Genomic DNA, 18,647 nt, shown 5'->3' on the forward strand with positions numbered 1-18,647 from the left:
TTTCACTGACCAGCCAGGAGGTCAACATCTGCTCCTTGTCAGTGCCATTAGTGGTGAAAGGTTTGCACTTATCCATTAACCCGCCCAGGTGCCCCTCCCAACCAGCAAGGGACCTTTCTTTGCAAGATAGCTGGGCAGCATGCGGAACGTGGTTCTCTGACTGTGGGACAGGCAAGAGAAGCCACCATGATCACTCAGAAACCAAACTCATGACCCTGGCCTTGGTCCCTCCCAACTAGGCTGAGAGTCCGGGGCGGGAGGGGGGGGGGGGGGAGTCAAAATAGTGCTTGTTCTTAAAAACCTTTTCAAAATTATGTTTATGAGGAACCCCGGGAGAGGTGAGATTAACCCAAGGAGCCTTTATTCTTTATATTCAGGGTATCGCTTTGTACAACATACAGTGTCAATGCCAGCATTAAACTTACACTGCCTTTCCTTAAAGAATTTGTGCTCCAATATTTGCAGATGCATTTCATGAAAATCGTTTAGAACAGATTTAAGGAGCATTATTGGGCATTTTGGAATCTCCATTTAGGTCATTCCAGAGCCGGCACTACCCCAATCCCAAATCTGTTCTCAGAAATGTGCGCAAGAAAATTCTCCCGGGACCCAGGGGAGCCTGGATAAAGTGCACTGGCTCCTGGCCAGGGCAAAGAACAAAATAATATTCTGTATTTAAAAAGTTGTTTTTCTTTCCTTTCTTTCTTTCTCTTTCTTCTCTTCTTGGAGGGGAGGGGAGGGTGTCTATCTTTCATTGTGCAACAAATCCCTAAGGACCACAAATAAGTCCCTTAAAGTGCTCCCATTAACGTTAATGCAGTCAGAACAGGAGCTGTCAAAACACGAGAGCAAGCAATGAAAATAAAAGGGGTCCTGCCTTAGATAATATTAGGATGTGCTTCATTCGCTCTTGACGATGCTGATCTTACGGGCCAGAACCTGTCAGGGAGGGGTGATCTTCAGACCGCTGCAAGGAGTCCAAGGAAGGTGGAGTCTGGGATGCTGGCAGCAGCAAAGAGAAGCTTGTAGGGAAAGGGCCTTGAACTCCGCCATGATCTCCATTGAGCCACACACCCCAAAGCCACCCCAAATAAATACACAATCTAAGGAAAAGCAGTAGATGAGTTATACTAAATCAGCCTCAAATGGAGCCCCTGGCCATCCTTCTGGTCAGCTGACTTAATGTCCCCTAAGTAGACGGAAGGTCAGCGTCTTCAACCCACCTTCAACTAGACTACTTAGACCTCTCTAGTGGCTTTTGTAAACGGGCTGAGGGATAATATTTCCTTCCAACGAGGAAGCCCCCAGAGAAGGAAAAGTGGGAGAACCGCTGGCCAACAGTAAAACAGCTGTGCACCGGAAATCAGAAGACCCGGGTTCTGGCCTAGACCCTGCCCTTAGCTATGAGATGGACCTTCTACAACCGTAGTCTTCTCCACGGAATGAAATGGCTCAACTACAGAAGATCTCTACCAGCCCTTCTAAAATTAAAGAATCTACATCACCAAATGTTCCAAAGGAAGACAGTGACAACTGTCTCTTTGAAATCAACTATCAGCCCTCAGGAACCTTTCCTGTTTAGAACTTTCCAGTGGAGGGGAATATATATATCCAGTTCAGAGACGACACTAAACATAAATGAGGAAACTATTCCAGTGAAGTCTTTTATTAAAATTAACCCATGAGGGGCACCTGGGTGGCTCAGTCAGTCAAGGGTCAGGCTCAGGTCACGGTCTCACAGCTCGTGGGTTCGAGCCCCAGGTCGGGCTCTGTGCTGACAGCTCAGAGCCTGGAGCCTGCTTCGGATTCTGGGTCTCCCTCTCTCTCTGCCCCTTCCCCGCTCACGCACTCATGCTCTCTCTCTCTCTCTCTCAAAATCACATAAACATTTAACATTTTTTTAATTAAAAAAAATAATGAAATAAAATTAACGCATGGGATGTTAATTAGGATCTTAAAACCCTTTAATCCGAAATTGTCTAAAAAAACAAAACACCAACACTCTAATCTAGACCGTAGTTCAGCTTTATTTTCTTTACCTCCCAATGCTTTTCCTCTTTCCTGGAACTAGGGAACATTTCATGAGTTAAAATAAGGTTTAGAGAAATAGTAGAATCTAGTACCCTCTAGAACAATTCAAAAGGTCTTTGGTTTTTCATTTAGTTCACAGAGGCAATGTTACCGGTTTTCAAGAAAAGTGTTTGTTTGTTTTTTTTCCTTTTTCCGCATTAAATACCAGGAACAGGCAAAGGGCAGCATAAAGAAAAACAATGGGTTTTGCCATGGCTCTGGTTGTGGCTTGGCAATTAATTAGTTGCGTGACCTGGCGCACAATACTTAACCTCTATTACTCTGTTTACTTAATCTGCAAAAATGTGGATCCTAGCACACGAGTTCCCCTGACACTCCCCTCCACTGGGAGTTAAAGGGGATAACAAGGCCAGGGAAGAAGAATGGACAGAGTTGGTTCAGTTCTCTCACTGACTCTCCAAATTGAGGGCGTTTGCCTCATTTTCAAAACTATGGGCGCCGCTAATTAACCTTGCTGATTAGGAACAAATTCCTGTGTGGACGGAATCAGGCCCAAAGCAAATGGAAGTGTTGAAGCAAAAGTTAGGCTTCTAAGAGCCTACCTAGGTTGACGGAACTGGCTTCTTTGAAGGTACCGTTCAATTCCTTCCCAGTTTTTAATGTTAAGGACGGTAGGACGCAGCACAAGAGAGACTGAGTCAGACTCCAGGGATCTAACCTCCGACCAGCTGGGCCTAGTTTCCTCATCCATCATCTGGCTTGGAAAAATCTGAATCCTATCGGTGTGAAACTCTCTATCGATCTATACACTGTCCTGCAGCTTCCCCAACCAAGTAGAAGACTAACTTCAAAATTCAACTTTTATAGTAACTGAATCATGCGCTAGTCTGAATGAATTATACATTAGGTAAATTATAATTACACATTTTATTGTTAAGCGGAGCCTGATTTCATTTGCCAATTAAGAAAGGGCCTCCGCCTGCACCATTCAAATGCGATTACTTCACCCTGAAGCGGTATTTCAGCACCAAAAATAAATAAGTAAGTGCAGTAAGAGGCGTGCCTGAGCGCTCACCAAAGCCTGCGAATAAAACCAACCAGAATAAAGAGAATAGAAAGATGGGGGTGCCTGCGTGTCTCAGTCGGTTGAGCGCCCAATTTCAGCTCAGGTCATTACCTTGCAGTTTGTGGGTTCAGGCCCCGCGTCAGGCTCTGTGCTGAGAGCTGGGAGCCTGGAGCCTGCTTGGGATTCTGTGTCTCCCTCTCTCTCTCTCTGTCCCTCCCGCGGCTTGTGCTCACTCGCTCTCTCTCTCAAAAACAAACCTTAAAAAAAAATTTGTAGGTAGTAAGAAGATTCTAGAACTGGCTATTTTTTTTCAATTATCACCTGCATTGCGGGTTATTTCACACAGCACCAACACTGTCCCTAGCTTCCAAACTCCTCTCCATAAATAAAGTCATTAGGAAGAGATGAAGAAGCTCTCATACCTCCAGGCGGACCTGCTGCAGCTTCAGCTGCCCACGGTGGCAACATCTCAACTCTTTCTAGAAACACTCTGATTAACCAGATTCACTCATTTGTCTCCCCACCCCCACAGCTGTGTGCTGCTCCCTCCACTTGATTTGCACCTTCCGGATGCACCCTCCAAACTCTGCCTGTCCACATGGATTCCATCCTTCAAGACTCTACTCCAATGTTCTCTCAAACGCCACCGGGCAAGAACGCTCGGTGCATCATTCCGGTGGGGGCTGTCCTCTCTCTTTGGCAGCCAGTGTTCTTGGGATGTGTGTTTTGTCAACCCGGAGCTACTTTGATCTTGCCTTGGACTGTACCGGGGTCTTGCCTGAACACTTGCTCCAAATGACAGATGAAGAAGCCTGCCCCTCGGGAGCACAGCCACTTACTTTACCGGTTAAATATCCTTTTCTTTCCCAAAGCACCAAGCCCGCGCCACAAGGTAGTGGCTCAAATAACGCGTCTGATAGATTAAATGCTCTGTAATTAAATATAAATACGGTTTGGCTCACCCGTTTCTTTGGTGTGGCACACCAAAACACACTGGTGAGTTTCAAATTTCCCTGATTGGCTTCATGCTTCCTTGATGTCCCTGGACAGGCGCTAAGCAATTGTGAAATCACCAAAAAGGTAGGGAGGCGAGGGGGAAGAAAGGGAAGCCGGGGCCTGAATAATCCTCACTGAGTCATCATTTCCTGAACGATGGAGCTTGCTGCTTCGGGGGATCTGGAGAATGGAACCGGAGCAGCGGGTGGAGGACGAGCCCCCGCCCCCCGCCCGCCCTGCAGCTGCAGGACCCAGACCCGGGCCGGGCCCGCACCCACGTGCTGGAGCGCCCTCCTGTGGCCGCGCCGCAGTCCCCGCCGCTCCCGGCTCGCCCGCAGACCACGCTCCCCGCCGCCGAAGAAACAAGAGACGCAGAAAGTTTCCGAGCCAGGCGGTTAGCGAAAGGTCGAAGCCAGGTCTGGGAGCCTCGATGCGCGGGCGTGGCGGGAGCGGCGCCCAAGGGTGGCGGCGAGGGCGAGCAGTGCGGGCCCAGGAGGACTCCCGTAGGGCTCTGAGGTGCTCCCCCCTAGCGGGTTCGGGGCCTCGAGATCCCGAGAGCAAAGGCTTCCCCCGTACCTCGGCCACACAGCAAAGCGCGGGAGGGGAGCCAGGGCCCACGACAGGACCGGATGCCTCCCCTCGACCCCCAAGCTACCAGGACGCTCTTGCGGCGCTTGGGTTTGTTTTATTCATTTTCTTAATTGGAGGGAGGGGCGCACCAACTCCCTTTGGTGCATCCGACCCCCCCCACAGTCAGGATTCTGGGTGCCCCCCAAGAACCCACCTGGAGTCCACCGCCCCACCCAACGCCGCCCTCCCCCTCTGGGGTGACAAGTGGAAGCAGCAACCCCCTCTCTTCCTCCTCCCCGCTGGGGAGGCAATGCTCCAGCAGGGTCTCCCTGCGGCCCGCAGAGGACCCGCCGACCGGGAGGCGGCAGCGGGGTACGCGGCGCCCCGGGGCGAAGGGCCCCGAAGCGGGCGAGGCCGGGCCGGCGCGGCGCTTACCTCGTCCACGGTGAGCGGCATGCAGATCCGGTACTCCTTCAGCAGCATGGTCCTGCCGGCCGCGGGCCCCCGGGGCGGGAAGCGAGGGGCGCCCCCCAGACCAACAAGGCTGCCTCCCAGGCGCAGGGCAGGGCGCCCGTAGCCCCCCGTTCGGGAGCCGGCCGGCGAAGCAGTCCCGGCGGTGCGCTCAGCTCCTGGCTTCCTCCTCTCCGCCCGAGAGCATGTCAAGGTTCGGGTCCGAGTGTTCGGGGCTCCCCCGCCTCCTTCCTCGCCGAGGTCGGTCCTCCCGGTACGCGGTGTTGCAAAGTCAGGGAGGGATCGGGGCGGGAGGGAGGGAGACCCGCTGGAAACCGCTCAGATCGGCAGCCCTGGGCGGTAGGAGCGGCCACCGGATCAGGACATGCCCGGTGGCGGGCAATGGAGGAAAAAAGAGAGATTTCCAAAAATTGAAACGAATGCACAAAAGTCACCCGCTCGATCCGCCTCCGAAAGCAGACATGAACCTGGCGACCCCCCCTCCTTCTCCGGCGGGTCTGCCAATGCTAATGTCACCAGGAACACATTGCAGCCGGAGCTGGAGATGCTGACTTTCCAGACAAAGGCTCGATCGGCTCCTCTCCCCGGGCGGTAAACAAGATTTCCTGCTCTTTTAGGGCCGGTCCCCGAGGCGCTCCGGGGCTCTCAGCAGGAGAAAAGGGAAGCTGCCGCCGCCGCCGCCGCCGCCGCTCGGCTCTGTCGGGCTGGGGCCCGGGGTTCCTCCAACCCGGGCTCGCGGCGGCGAGGGGCGGGCGAGAGGAAGCTGGCGCCTTCCGCGCACGTCCCCTCCCCCGGGTCCCTTGGCTCCCCGAGCGCCGTGCGTGCCCGCGAGTTTGCAGCCACCGCGCCGGAGCCGGAGAGTCCGCGCGGAGCTGCAGTGTGCCTCGGGCCGGGGAGGTGGGTGCGGGAGGAGCGAGCGCCAGCGAGGCTGACATCAGCAGCGGCCGCGGTGGGGAGGGTAGCCCCATCCGGCCAATGGGGAAATGGCAAAGAATGTGGAGGATTTAAACAAAACAGCATGTCTCTCTCTCTCTCTCCCCGGCTCCTGCCAGACGGCAGGGCTGCCCCGGAGCTGAGCTCGGCCCGGCGCTGGGGTGGATCGGGAAAGGGGGCTTTTCCCTGGCTCCCCTACCCTTGGAGTCCGTTCTCCAGTGTTCCCTGGGTGCCTCGGTGCTCCGCCCGGCCACTCTGGGTAGCTTCTGGTTGCCAGGTGCACAAGCGAGGCTTGACCTTTGGGGAAAAAAAAGGTCTTTGCAAATGCCCACCGCGAGCGTTTTCACTTGGGTCCAGGGAGCAAGCCCAGCGCTGGAGAGGCGATGAGCTTTGGGAGCCTGAGAACGAAGTCTCGCCTGGGTTCCTGACTGATTTCAGAGGAGGAATCCTGTTAAACTGGGAAGTGCAACGGCGTGGAAGAAAATGAAGTACAAACAGAGAGCACACGACCAGAGGGAACGTGAACCGGACATAGCCTTTTACCTCTCCCGGTCCGCAGGGCTGCAAGAAGAGGTTTTCCTGTCAGCACTCCTAAGTTCAAAAAGTCACAGTGAAATGTCAATGAAAATGCCTGGCGTGTTGGTATTTCATCCATATTAAACAGATCCCTCGTTTTAACCACAAGAGGCACATTCTTCAGTTACTCAGGAAGCTGCATGTAACTGCTGAAGTCTGTTTTTCATTTGTCTGGTATTTTTAAGCTTGTTTTTCTGAAAAGTTGCTGGATGAAAAAAAAAAATGCATCGTTTGCCTCTGTGCAGAATAACCAGCAAAGCATCATCTTTTCTCAGAGGAAATATTTGTGCTCTAGAGTCCCACCGCTACCCACAGAGCTTGGATGGTGCTGCGGATGATCTCAGTGTCACAGTATTTAAAATTATGATTAATAAATAGTTAACCAGAAGAACTATGGTGGGCTGTGGCAAAAATCATCCCAGATGGCTGGAGGGAATTTATAACTGTGTGAACATGATACAAAGCCTCACAGAAAAACAACACCCTATATCCAGTTTATATTTTAGTGACAACTATTTTTCTAGATAGATGCTTCCCAGAGTTGGCCCCGAAATATTCACAGCAACTAATTAAAGCCAAACCAAATTCCTCGAGGTGGAAAATCTAAATCTGACACCGACACCGTAGTGGTGAATAATAACACATTGAAAGCCTGTGATACGGAAGCTCAAGCTGTTTTTCCTTTTTTCCTACTTCTTACTTGAAAACAAGTGTAGCGGCTTCGCTTCTGGTACCCAGTCCTCTTCCCAGAGGCAGCGAGGCGATGTGCTGGCTAGCCACACATACACATGCACACAGGACATCAGAATGGGTAGGTACATTCCTAGCTTCCTAGATGTTTCCTGACATTGATTCTGTAACTGTTTGTGTTTGTTTTTTATTGAAATTGATATTAAGGTTGAGGAACTCCCTCCCCTCACTTCCCAAACTGCAAATTACGCTTTATACACTTCTCTCCTGACTCTGGTAAGCTGCCTGAACTTCCTTTTCATTCAGTCCATCCGCATGCCTGGTCACATTAATCTTGTTCAAGCACTGCACTAATCCTGCCACCTTCAAAACCTCTCGCTGATTCTCTGTGGCCTACTGAGCCCGTTAAAATTCCTTGGCAGGAAGATCAAGGCTCTGAATCTACCTTTCCCCCGTTCGCCAGTTACCTTTCCCCTGTCCTTCTGCAGCCAAGTGAGACAAATCTGTTGGCCTGGGAAGGCATCCACTTTACCTTGACCCTTCTGCTCCTGTCACTGCCTTCACAGAGAATCCCTCCCCCCAGTTCTTCCCCCATGACACCATCTTTCAGCAGTCTGTTTTTGGAAAGTGACTCTGAGGACAGTGTATTGGATGGGATAAGGCAGAAAGATACCAGAGGCAGGAGGTTATTGGTTATTAGAATACTACAGGAGACCTATGAATTAGCACAGAAAGAAAAGACGATGAATTTTGAAGATTCGGTAAGGACTTGAAGAGAATCCGTTTTCACTACAACAGTACTTGGGGGAGGGGAGGGCAAAGGGAGAGCTTATTCATTCATAATGCAATCGCACCAAGGGAGGAGAGCGCCATCTACTGGTCAGATACGCTGTTTAAAATGTTTTCAGTCCTCTCGTCGGCAAGAGTCTGGCAAGAATTCCATCTTTGTTTCTTTTCCACCAGTGGAATCCCCAATATCTACTGCCAAAGAGCTTTGAAGGTGTTGCTATCATCACCAGAAATAGTACTGATGAGGGGCGCCTGGATGGCTCAGTGGGTTGAATGTCTGACTCTTGATTTCGGCTCAGGTCATGATGTCAGGGTTGGTGGGTTCGAGCCCCATGTAGGGCTCTGTGCTTACAATGCAGAGCATGCTTGGGATTCTCTCTCTCTCTCTCTCTCTCTCTCTCTCTCTGCCCCTCTCCCATTTGCATGCTCTCTCTCTCTCTCTGTGTGTCTCTGTCTCTCGAAATAAATAAACTTTTAAAAAGTTTTAAAAAGGGAATAGTGTGATGATACATTAACAACTGTATAATCTACAGTTACTGATTATCACATATTAAAAAATAGGATGGGGCACAAAGCAAAAAGAGGAAGAAAGAGTTAAGTTATCAGTGAGGAATGACATGAGCAGTAGGAAAAGAGTTATCAGCCTATACAAGTCTCTGACAGCATATATTCTTGGATAAGTGACAAGCTGTGAAGGCACGGGTTCTCAGAAGGTGAGATGGGGGAGGTGCACATCAAAACCGATCTAAGGAGCTTTTTCAATCCGTTGTCTTCACCTGGATTCTGATTATGTGCACCCCCCACACACACTGAAACCTTTCTCAGTCCCTGTGAATAAAAATAGGACCCACCCTGTAAGTTACATCTGAAAGAAGAATGTAGCAACAGTCTTTGTGACCGTTCAAGTCATGTTTTATTCCTAGAATATCCCTGGCACTGCTGAAGTAGAATATTACAGTTCCTTCCATCTTCCTCTTTTCTACTCTCTAAGTTGTGTGGGCTTGTCAAAGCCCATTCAAAGTCCCATCTCCTACACAGAGCCATTCCAGACTATTCTTTACCTTTCTAGACTGCCCAGAACATTTATCTGGACTATTCATCTTTGGTTCTTATTTGTTATACAAGTGTGGCCTTTGTATACAAAATGCCACCTGTTCTCCAACTGCCCGAAATGGTTTTAAGCTTCCAGAGGACACAGACCATATCCTCTCTGAATCATCTGGAAACTGTTTTCTGCTAGAAGGGGTAGTGTAGGTACCTAATAAACATCTATTAGAGGTGTGTATATATTAGTTCAGGGTTCTCAACCTCCGAGCTACTTGGCCCCTGGTGCCAGGTTAATTCTTTGTTGTGGAGGTCACTGTAGGATACTCAGCAACATCCCTGATCTCTACCCACTGAGTATCAGTATCATCCGCCCCCACCCCCCCCCCCCCCACACACACACACTGCCAAATATGGGGGCGCATATGGAGGGGGCGAGTCTTGCTGCGGAGACCTGCTGTATCTGTGTAACATTCGTTAATCTTATCTAAATGTTTCGCTTCTCCAAGAAGAAGCTTTCGGAGAGACTGACTTTCAACTTGTCAAAATTGGGGCTAAGGAGAGAAGGGTAAGACAAAACTGTTACACCACAGTAACATAAAGATGTACCTTCTCATTCCCATGCTTCTCTTCACATTACCAAAGTGGCCCTTGAAAAAGGGCTTGACTTTAACCTTGATCACTTGGTTAAGGTCATGTCTGCCCATTTTTTTTCCACCATAAAATTGCTATTTTTCCCTTTCCATGCTCTGTTCTTTGGAAGTAAGTCATTAGGTCCAGCCCACAATCAAGGGAGGGAGAATTAAGCCTGTGTCCTGAGGAGAGGGTATCTACATATATAATGGGACGTTCTGTGAGATTTGTCTCTTCTCCATTTATTTATTCATTCAATTATCTATATTTATTTTATACTCTGAGTAACAACTCAATACTGTGTGAGTTTTCTTGCTCAGATCGTTTCTGCTGTGGACACGCTGTGGTAGCTCTCCCAGGTTCCTGTGTCCATTTCACATACCCCCTGTTCAAGGGCTGTTTTTGAAAAATCAAGCATTATCCTTTGCAATTAATTTTTGTTTTAATAAATATTGTTTTAATTCCAGCAAAGTCTAAGCCTGTGTGTGTGTGTGTGTGTGTGTGTTTTAGGTTTATTTATTTTGAGAGAGAGAGATCACGAGCAGGGGAGGGGCAGAAAGGGAGGGAGAGAATCCCAACCAGGCTCTGCACGATCAGCATAGAGCCCGACGCAAGGCTCAAACCCATGAACCAACTGTGAAATCATGACCTGAGCCAAAATCAAGACTTTGGACGTTTAACTGACTGAGGCACCCTGGCTCCCCTTTGTGCGTGTCTTAAACACCTGTGTGTCTGATTTTGTTAGGAAATAAGCAAATGTTAAATTCATTCTTAACACAACTACAAAAAGCAAGTCCCAAGGCAATTCTTATGTGTAGACCCATTTATCAGGCCTCTGTTAAATACAGAGAATAACTGACATGTAATTGCTTATAGCTGTGCATTAAATGCTCATAAAATAAAAATTCATCCATGATGATGTGGTATAAATTGCTTCACATAGAAAAAAAAAAAACAGGAAGTTCTGTGGCCAAAGGTATAGTTTTGTCTTTTTTTAAAAAAATAAATTAGCGGGGCGCCTGGTTGGCTTAGTCAGTTAAGCATCAGACTTCGGCTCAGGTCATGATCTCACGGTTCATGGGTTCGAGCCCCACATGGGGCTCCGTGCTGACAGCTCAGAGCCTGGAGCCTGCTTTGGATTGTGTCTCCCTCTCTCTCTGCCCCTCCCCTACTCATGCTCTGTCTCTCTCTCTCTCAAAAATAAATATTTTTTTAAGGTTTTAAAAATGAATAAATTAGCTAGTAATAAATTTGTCCTTTTATTGCATTTCCTGTTTTTACAGATATTTGCAAAACACTGGAATAATCTGAAATAAATTCTTAGACTATATGTAACTATACTCACTGGAGAGAAATTTTAGTGATGAAAGAAGACACTATCCTTGATCCTAAGTGTCCTTTAAAGGGAGGCACCTATGCAACCATAACTGATTGTAGCTATTTAATGCCAAAGCATATTTGATGTAGTATCATCAAATGATGTCAACACAGATCTGGAAATAGTATTTCTTTTCTTTTTTTTTTTAAGATTTTACTTTTAAGTTATCCCTGCACCCAACATAGGGCTCAAACTCATGACCCCAAAATGATCAAGTCACACGCTCTCCCGACTGGTCCAGCCAGGCGCCCCTGGAAATAGTATTTCTCAGCAATGTAGTGCCATAGGAATAGCATGTAATTTGACTTTTTGTGGAACATTTTTTTAAATGTTTACTTATTTATTTTGAGGGTGGGGAGGGGCAGAGAGAGAGGGAGAGAGAATACCAAGCAGGCTCCACGCTGTCAGGGCAAAGCCAAATGTGGGGCTAGAACTCACAACCATGAGATCATGACCTGAGCTAAAGTCAAGTTGAACACTTAACGGACTCAGCCACCCAGGTGGCGCCCCTAATTTTATTTTACAGAGAGAGAGAGAGAGAGAGAGAGAGCAAGCAAATGGGGGAGAGGGACAGAAGGAGAGAAAAGAATCTCAAGCAGGCTTCATGCTCAGCACACAGCCCAACGTGGGGCTCAATCCCATGACCCTGGCATCATGAACTGAAATTCGGCTCACCAACTCGGAGAGTTGGATGCTCAACCGACGGAGCCACCCAGGCGTCCCTCAGGAGCATTTCTGTAACGCAGACCTTGTGGCTTACGTTACATGACTCCCAACTTCAAACCTCTAGCCCAAATGACTCCCCCTAATTTGACCCTTGTACATGCATTTGCCTTTTCAACACTGTCACTGTCACTGGATACCCAATAGGGCCCTCAAACTTAACATATCCCGAACTGTGGACTCCTGTCCTTTTCTGCCTGGCTTGATTGTCCCCAGTCGGCTTCCTCCTTGGTAAACGGCAACTCCGTCTTTCCAGACGCTCAGCCCCAAAATCTTGCCGACATAGTTGACCTCTCTGCCCTCAAGGCCAGCAATCTTGGCTCCACCTTCAGATTATATCCAGGATCTAGCTGCTGCTTACCACGTCCACTGCCTCCACCCTAGTCCAGGCCACCATCGTGTTCCTCCCGAACTACCGCAATAACCCCCGAGCCAGTCTCCCAGCTTCTCCCCAACCTAGTCACCACATGGCAGAGACTCTTTTACTATGTAAGTCAGCTCATACCACTCCTTCGCCCGAACCCCCCCGTTGGCTCCCCATCTTACTTAGGTTGAAAACCAAGTCCCGGGGCACCTGGGTGGCTCAGCCGGTTTTGCGTCCGACTTTGGCTCAGGTCACGATCTCGCGGTTCGTGAGTTCAAGTCCTGCAACGGGCTCTGTGTTGACAGCACGGAGCCTGCTTTAGATTCTGTGTCTCCCTCTCTCTCTGCCCCTCCCCTGCTCATTCTCCCTTTCTCTCTCTCTCTCTCTCTCTCTCAAAATAAACAAACATAAAAAAAAAAAAAAATCCTTTATAATGGCTGAATTGCCCCAAACTTCATCTCCTGTAACTCTTGCCCTCACGTATTCTGGTCTTCAGACAGGGTGACCTGATTGCTCTAACCTCAGGGTTCTTGCTCCTGCCTCTGCCTGGAATCTTCTCCCTTGCAAACTATCCGCAAGACTCCTTTACTGGGGCACCTGGCTGGCTCAGTTGGTGGAGCATACGACTTCAGGTCTCAGGGTCGTGAGTTCCAGCCCCGTGTTGGGGGTAGAGATCACATAGAAAAAGTTAAAAAGAAACCAAAAAAGACTCCCTTACTTACTTCAGGTCTTGGCTCACTAGCGAGGCCTTCCTTGACCACCTCCCACTCACTATCACCCCTACTACATTATTTACATGTTTATTTTCTATCTCCCCTCCACCCTCCCGCCCCCTTTATAAGGTTCACTTCACAAAGGCGGGAACTTTGGGTCAGATGTGTGCACAGCCAGTAAGCTGAACGTGCCAAAGATGCCAAATATGGAAAAAATAATAATAATATATAGACACATTATTTTCAATAATGAGTATCGTAATATACATTACCCCTGCTTTTCCAATCAGTTTTTCTCTCTGTTGTCGAAAACTGACGTCTGTGCTCAGAGCAGGAACTGGAAGACAGAGTTGGGGTATACAGAAGGAAGACAGTTTACTACTTTGCCAGGCAAAGGAGGTTACAGCAGACTAATGTCTCCAAGACTGCAAGCCCGCCTGGGGGAAAGGGCTGAGGGCTTTTATAGGAAAATACAGGATCTGGGCATTTGGATAGCAGTCTGGTCCCCGCTGCCAGCCTGGTTCCTCAAGGTGGTCTCATGACTAGAGCTGGCGGGGCCATCTGAGTCTCGTTACTAAGTATACATTGAGGGCGGCATGTCAATATCTGTACTGAGTTCTTGGAACAAAGGATTCCACAGAAAAACAAGGGAAAGGGAAGGGGAGGAGGAGGCTTTCAAGAATGAGGAAGAGAAAAATTTGTTCAGTTTATAAAGTCCAACCCAAAACAAAAAATAGTGATAAAGTCAAGCCTTGCTGGGGGACTAGCACGGTCACCTTTTTTTGTTATTTATTTTTAAGTAATCTCTACTGCTCAAGTGGGGGTCAAACTCACCACCCTGATTCTTTGTTTTTTAAACCTCTAGCTCCAACGTGGAGCTTGAACTCAGAACCCCAAGACTAAGAGAGTCACATGCTCTACCGACTGAGCCGGCCAGGTGTCCCAACTAGTTGTCCATCTCTCTCTTTTTAATGTTTATTTGTTTAGTCCTGAGAGAGAGAAAGAGAGAGGCAGAGGGAGGGAGACAGAGAATCCCAGGGGCTCGAATGCAGGCATCATGAAATCATGACCTGAGCCAAAATTAAGAATTGGACCCCTAACCGGCTGAGCCACGCAGGCACCCCTAGTGTGTCTATCTTAATTTCCATCCCTCTTTACATTTCTATAGAGGTTTCATCTCTACCTTTTAGATTCCTTATTCTTTGCTAATTTTTCTCTTCTGAAACTAAATTCTTTCTTACGATGTCCGATTCAGACAAATAAAGGATTTATAAAGAGTCTACGTAACCGCACTCTCACCTATTTTCTCTCTTGCTCAGTCTTTCACCGGGTTTCTTCTTTATTTATTTCACCTTGTTGTTGTTGTTTCCTTTGTAAGCTTTTCCTTAGATTTCAAAGTGTTTTCATTGTTCATTTCCTCCAGGCCTAGCAAGGAAGGGCATCAGTTTGGTGGAGTTTTCTCCACCCTCTCTCGCTCTTACTTTTTGAGTCCTGGAAACCAGGATTTACTCCAGATTTACTCCACCACAACTTTGTTACTTTTTGTCTTTTCACATTCTTGACACAAAACGGTAGACCTCCAAATGCTTTGTCTACTCTTCACCAAACCAACTGCACACTAAATACAGAGCCAGAAACAGCTCAGCCTAGTGCTCTCAACAATACTGGCTCCTAGAAATGCGTTTTAGAAATTTGTGTGGGTATTTCAGGTTGTAACGATCACTGGGGGGTAAGGGGAAATCAGCATGTAATTGGGATGCCAGACATCTACGATGCGACAAACCTGCATGGTAAAATATTGTCCCACAATCCATCGGATTTTTCTTTCTTTTAAAAAAATTTGTTTTCCTTAACAAATTTTGAAGAAGAAAGACAGAGTGTGAGCGGGGGAGGGGCAGAGAGAGAGGGAGACACAAATTCCCAACAGCCTCCAGGCTCTGAGCTGTCAGCACAGACCCGGACAAACGGTGAGATCACGACCTGAGCCAAAGTCGGCTGCTTAAGCGACAGAGCCACCCAGGTGCCCCTCCACCTGACTTTTCAATGTCCTGCCAGACACCCACTTATGTGTCTGAGGCCTAGACTCGAACTTCACTTTACATATGCTCTTTTTTGACGTTATAATATACACTAAAATTTCTAAGAATTCTTCTATGTAAAAAAACAATGGAAAATTGTACTTTCACAGAGTCAGAACTTTACCAAGAAGTTGTACACCATTTTGGAGAAATCATGTCACCCACAGTAAATCCTTACGTTGCTTGGGGGACCAACCTATTGAGGTTGCAACTTCTGATTTCACAGTTATGTGTGTGAACAACCACACAACTGCTTCTTTTTTATTTTCTATAGTAGACATGTCTTAGCCTTTAAATTTTGAAGTTTATTCATTTATTTACGTAAGTAATCTCTACACCTGAGGCTGGGCTGGAACTCAGGACCCAGGGATCAGGAGTTGCCTGCTCCTCCAACTGAGCCCACCAGGCGCCCCTAGCCTTTATATTCTGAAGTATTATTATTTTGCTATTTTGCGATGCTTCTCCTTTACCTTACAGCTAGGGTGTTTTGTTGTTGTCGTGTTTAATTATGTGTGCAGGTGGGTTATAGTACCCATGATTTTCATTACAGAACAGTAAAAACAAACAAAAACAACCAAAGGAGGTCTATTCAGTATATAAAAAGGGATGTTGGTGCTGATTTAATTCGCTAACAGGTAGACCATTCCAAGATTTCCCATTTGCTTTGGAAGCTACTGTTTATACTTTGACCACACCACACACAACCTCATTTTCACTTTCAAGCATCCTAAGCTGTTAAATAGGGACCCAGACGATGCAGATGCTAATGAAAACTTGCACGGTTCTTAAAAATGGAAATAATCCTGCATGCGTAAAATCTCATTTGAGAGTCCTACAAAGAAAAGTCCTACAAAGAACTCATTTGAGAGTCCTACAAAGAAAAGTCAACAAAATCTTTCTAAAGATTCTTCTTACCCACGTAGTGGATTATAGTAAAAATGAAAACAAACAAAAAGTACTTGTTATATTACTGAGCCGCTGTCATACCTTCTCTTTGAGCTTTGAGAGATCCCACAGATTAAACCAAGATTCTCAACCAGATGAAACTTTTTTCTTTAGGATTTCAGCCTGCTCATGCAGAGATGAGAAAACGGAGATCCAAGAAAAGCTAAGCGGCTTGCCCACGGCTCTGAGAAATAACATTTGCCAAGCAGGGAGACGTAAGAGTATACGGGATGGCCTACTCTATTACACTAGCTTTTCTCACCGCAGAAGCCGTGGATGAAAGTCGGTTATCAAGGCAAAACCGGACGTGAGCTGCAGGCTCGAGGGCGAGCCCCGCCCTCCGCCCCGCCCCCAGGGCTGTCTGAGGCAGTGCCTGACTGGCGGCCAGCGCAGGGGGCCTCGTGGGGGTCCTTCGCGCGGGCTCCCGACGCACTGCCTGAGTGGGTGCGCAGGCGGCTTCCGGTGTGGGTGACGAGTGGTGGCCGAAACAGGGGGACATCAAGGGACGTTCAGGCCGGGACCATGGCGGACGGCGGCTCAGAGCGGGCTGATGGGCGCATCGTCAAGATGGAGGTGGACTACAGCGCCACGGTGGATCAGCGACTGCCAGAGTGCGAGAAGCTGGCCAAGGTGAGGGGAGGCCGGCTGGCTGTTCGCGGGCGCCAAGGGCTGAGTCACGGCGCGGAGCTTGCTTAGGCCTCAGGGGGCCTGCGGGCTGAAGGGTGCGTCCCCCACTGCCTGCCCAGCCCGAGTTGGGCCTGCGTGAGCAGGAGGTCCCAGGTGTGCCCCGCAGCGGGAGTACGCTGGTGCATACGGCTTCCCAAACTCTTCCCCTGGACTGATGGCCACTTCCCGGAGGACTTGAGGCCTCATAGTACTCTTTGCCTTTTCTCGGTACTGTTTAACGTTTACTTTAACAGTTCCCCAGGGGTTACGGCCGCTTTAGCGTTCAGGCTAGATCAGAGAGTTGAGTTCTCTTACTCTTGCTGAATGAACGTATGTCGTTAAGTTGTTTATGGATCATGGGATGCTCCTGGCCTATAGCCAGGAGAAGCAGTAGGAAAGTGAAACAGGACGAAGGTGATGAGCGCAGGACCCCTGCCCTTAAGGAGTTCGTATATATAACGAATTAGACGAGTCAGGCGTGGTGGTGCGTGTTACCCAAGTATAAAAGTGCTTATTGGAACGCAGAGAAGGAAGCTGTTGTGTTTTTTACTGGTGGGATAAGGGAAGGTTTTACGGAGAAGTTGACGTTTGTTTTGGGCCTTGAAGAAGAAAATTGGGATGGGGAGGAGTCGTCCCCGGAGCGGGAACTGCAGCCGCAAAGACTAACAGGCACAGCAGTGCAGAATAACCTAATTAGGGGAGGTCATGAACCGTGGTTTAGTCCAACGGCTTATCTCCTCTGGAACAGAAATTGAACTTGATCCGAACATTTTTCACATCTCCTGATACGTGTCAGGCAACTTTATGTACCATTTTACATATAAAGAAACCAAGCCTCCTGGAGGTATTTGTGGAACCCAGGTAGGAACAGAACCAGGGGTTCAAAACTAGATTTGTCTGACTAGGGTTTGAATGGTTGTGGAATCAATTCCCATCATGGGCTGTTGCTAAGGATTACGCTCAGGCCTCATTAAATTCCTTGATCAATCTAGCCATAAATATTTATTGCTATTCACCTGGGATGCATGTACTAATAGGGTTGTTTTTGTCCCTTAAGGTGCTTACCACAGAAGTACATTTAAGTGTAACTAATTCAGGGACAGGAGGAGTGTCAAGTAATATTTCACAGTAATATTTCTTAAAAAAAAAAACAACCTTTCCACTGCTTCCCTTTTTTTCTGATAAAGGATTTAGTGGGGCTTTAAAAAGACAGGGATAGGGAAGGCTGATGAAGTTGATACACCTGAATTTCTTAGCTTCAGTACACTTGATGGAGGGGAGCCATAAATTCATCTCTGAACTTTCCAGCAGCTTGTGTAAAGAAACATCCTCACTTACATGAGGGTTGGAAAACCCCGACGGTGCCAGGCAGATAACGATAGCTGGCATTTGTCGAGTATTTTCTACACTGCCAGGCAACCTTCTGCGTGCTTACACGCATTAGCACGTTCGGGCCTCACCTTAGCCCCATGTGATAGGTGTTGTTGTTTTACAGGCAAGAAAAGAGTCTAAGAGAAGTTGAGTCACGTGCCCCAAGGTCATACAGTTAGTAGAGTGATGGAGCCAGGATGCAGAGCGAGCAGACTGATCCTGGAGCTTCTGCTGTCTCCATGCTGTCCTGCCTAGTGAGCCAAGTGTGATGAAATCCTGAGCCAACTTCTGACCACTTATCCAGGGAAGGGGGGGAAGTAACTCGTCACCTCCAGTTAATCTTTCCCAATTGGGCACGACAGCCAGACCTCACCTCTTCTAATTTGAGGGAGAAACCAGGGGGTATGGATTTGTTTTATACGAATTGCCTCAATATTTAGAATCCGGACACAGATCTGTGTTAAAACACCATTTGAGCCAATACCACATAGATGAGACAAAACATACCTACGGTCCAGAGTCAGCCCCTGAACGAGCACTTTGGAATTAATAGATGGCTGGTTTCCATAAGGAAGAAACCGTCTGCTGAAAAGAAGTACAGCTATGCCTA

General features: G+C 48.1%; 2 protein-coding genes across 6 annotated transcripts in view; one reads left to right on the forward strand and one right to left on the reverse strand.

Annotated features, from left to right (window-relative positions):
* PITPNC1 (phosphatidylinositol transfer protein cytoplasmic 1) overlaps positions 1–16,295 on the reverse strand; it is a 268,172-nt gene extending 251,877 nt beyond the window's left edge. The window contains exons 1-3 of one of the 5 annotated variants that reach the window (XM_042917203.1): positions 16,043–16,295; positions 13,250–13,314; positions 5,099–6,848 (exon numbers count right to left, since the gene is read on the reverse strand). In XM_042917203.1, coding sequence (XP_042773137.1) covers positions 5,099–5,146 — 48 coding nt within the window. In that variant the 5' untranslated portion in view covers positions 5,147–6,848; positions 13,250–13,314; positions 16,043–16,295. Of the gene's footprint in view, positions 1–5,098; positions 6,849–13,249; positions 13,315–14,276; positions 14,318–16,042 lie in introns of those variants that run through there. The other 4 variants (XM_042917204.1, XM_042917202.1, XM_042917205.1 and 1 more) reach the window with 4 other exon arrangements.
* Positions 16,296–16,428: 133 nt separating this feature from the next.
* Positions 16,429–18,647, forward strand: part of PSMD12 (proteasome 26S subunit, non-ATPase 12) — a 30,733-nt gene continuing 28,514 nt past the window's right edge. Inside the window, exon 1 of the mRNA XM_042915342.1 lies at positions 16,429–16,630. Coding sequence (XP_042771276.1) covers positions 16,523–16,630 — 108 coding nt within the window. The 5' untranslated portion in view covers positions 16,429–16,522. The remainder of the gene's footprint in view (positions 16,631–18,647) is intronic.

The sequence above is a fragment of the Panthera leo genome, chromosome E1 (genome assembly GCF_018350215.1).
Source record: "Panthera leo isolate Ple1 chromosome E1, P.leo_Ple1_pat1.1, whole genome shotgun sequence".
In the NCBI taxonomy this organism is placed as follows: Eukaryota; Metazoa; Chordata; class Mammalia; order Carnivora; family Felidae; genus Panthera; species Panthera leo.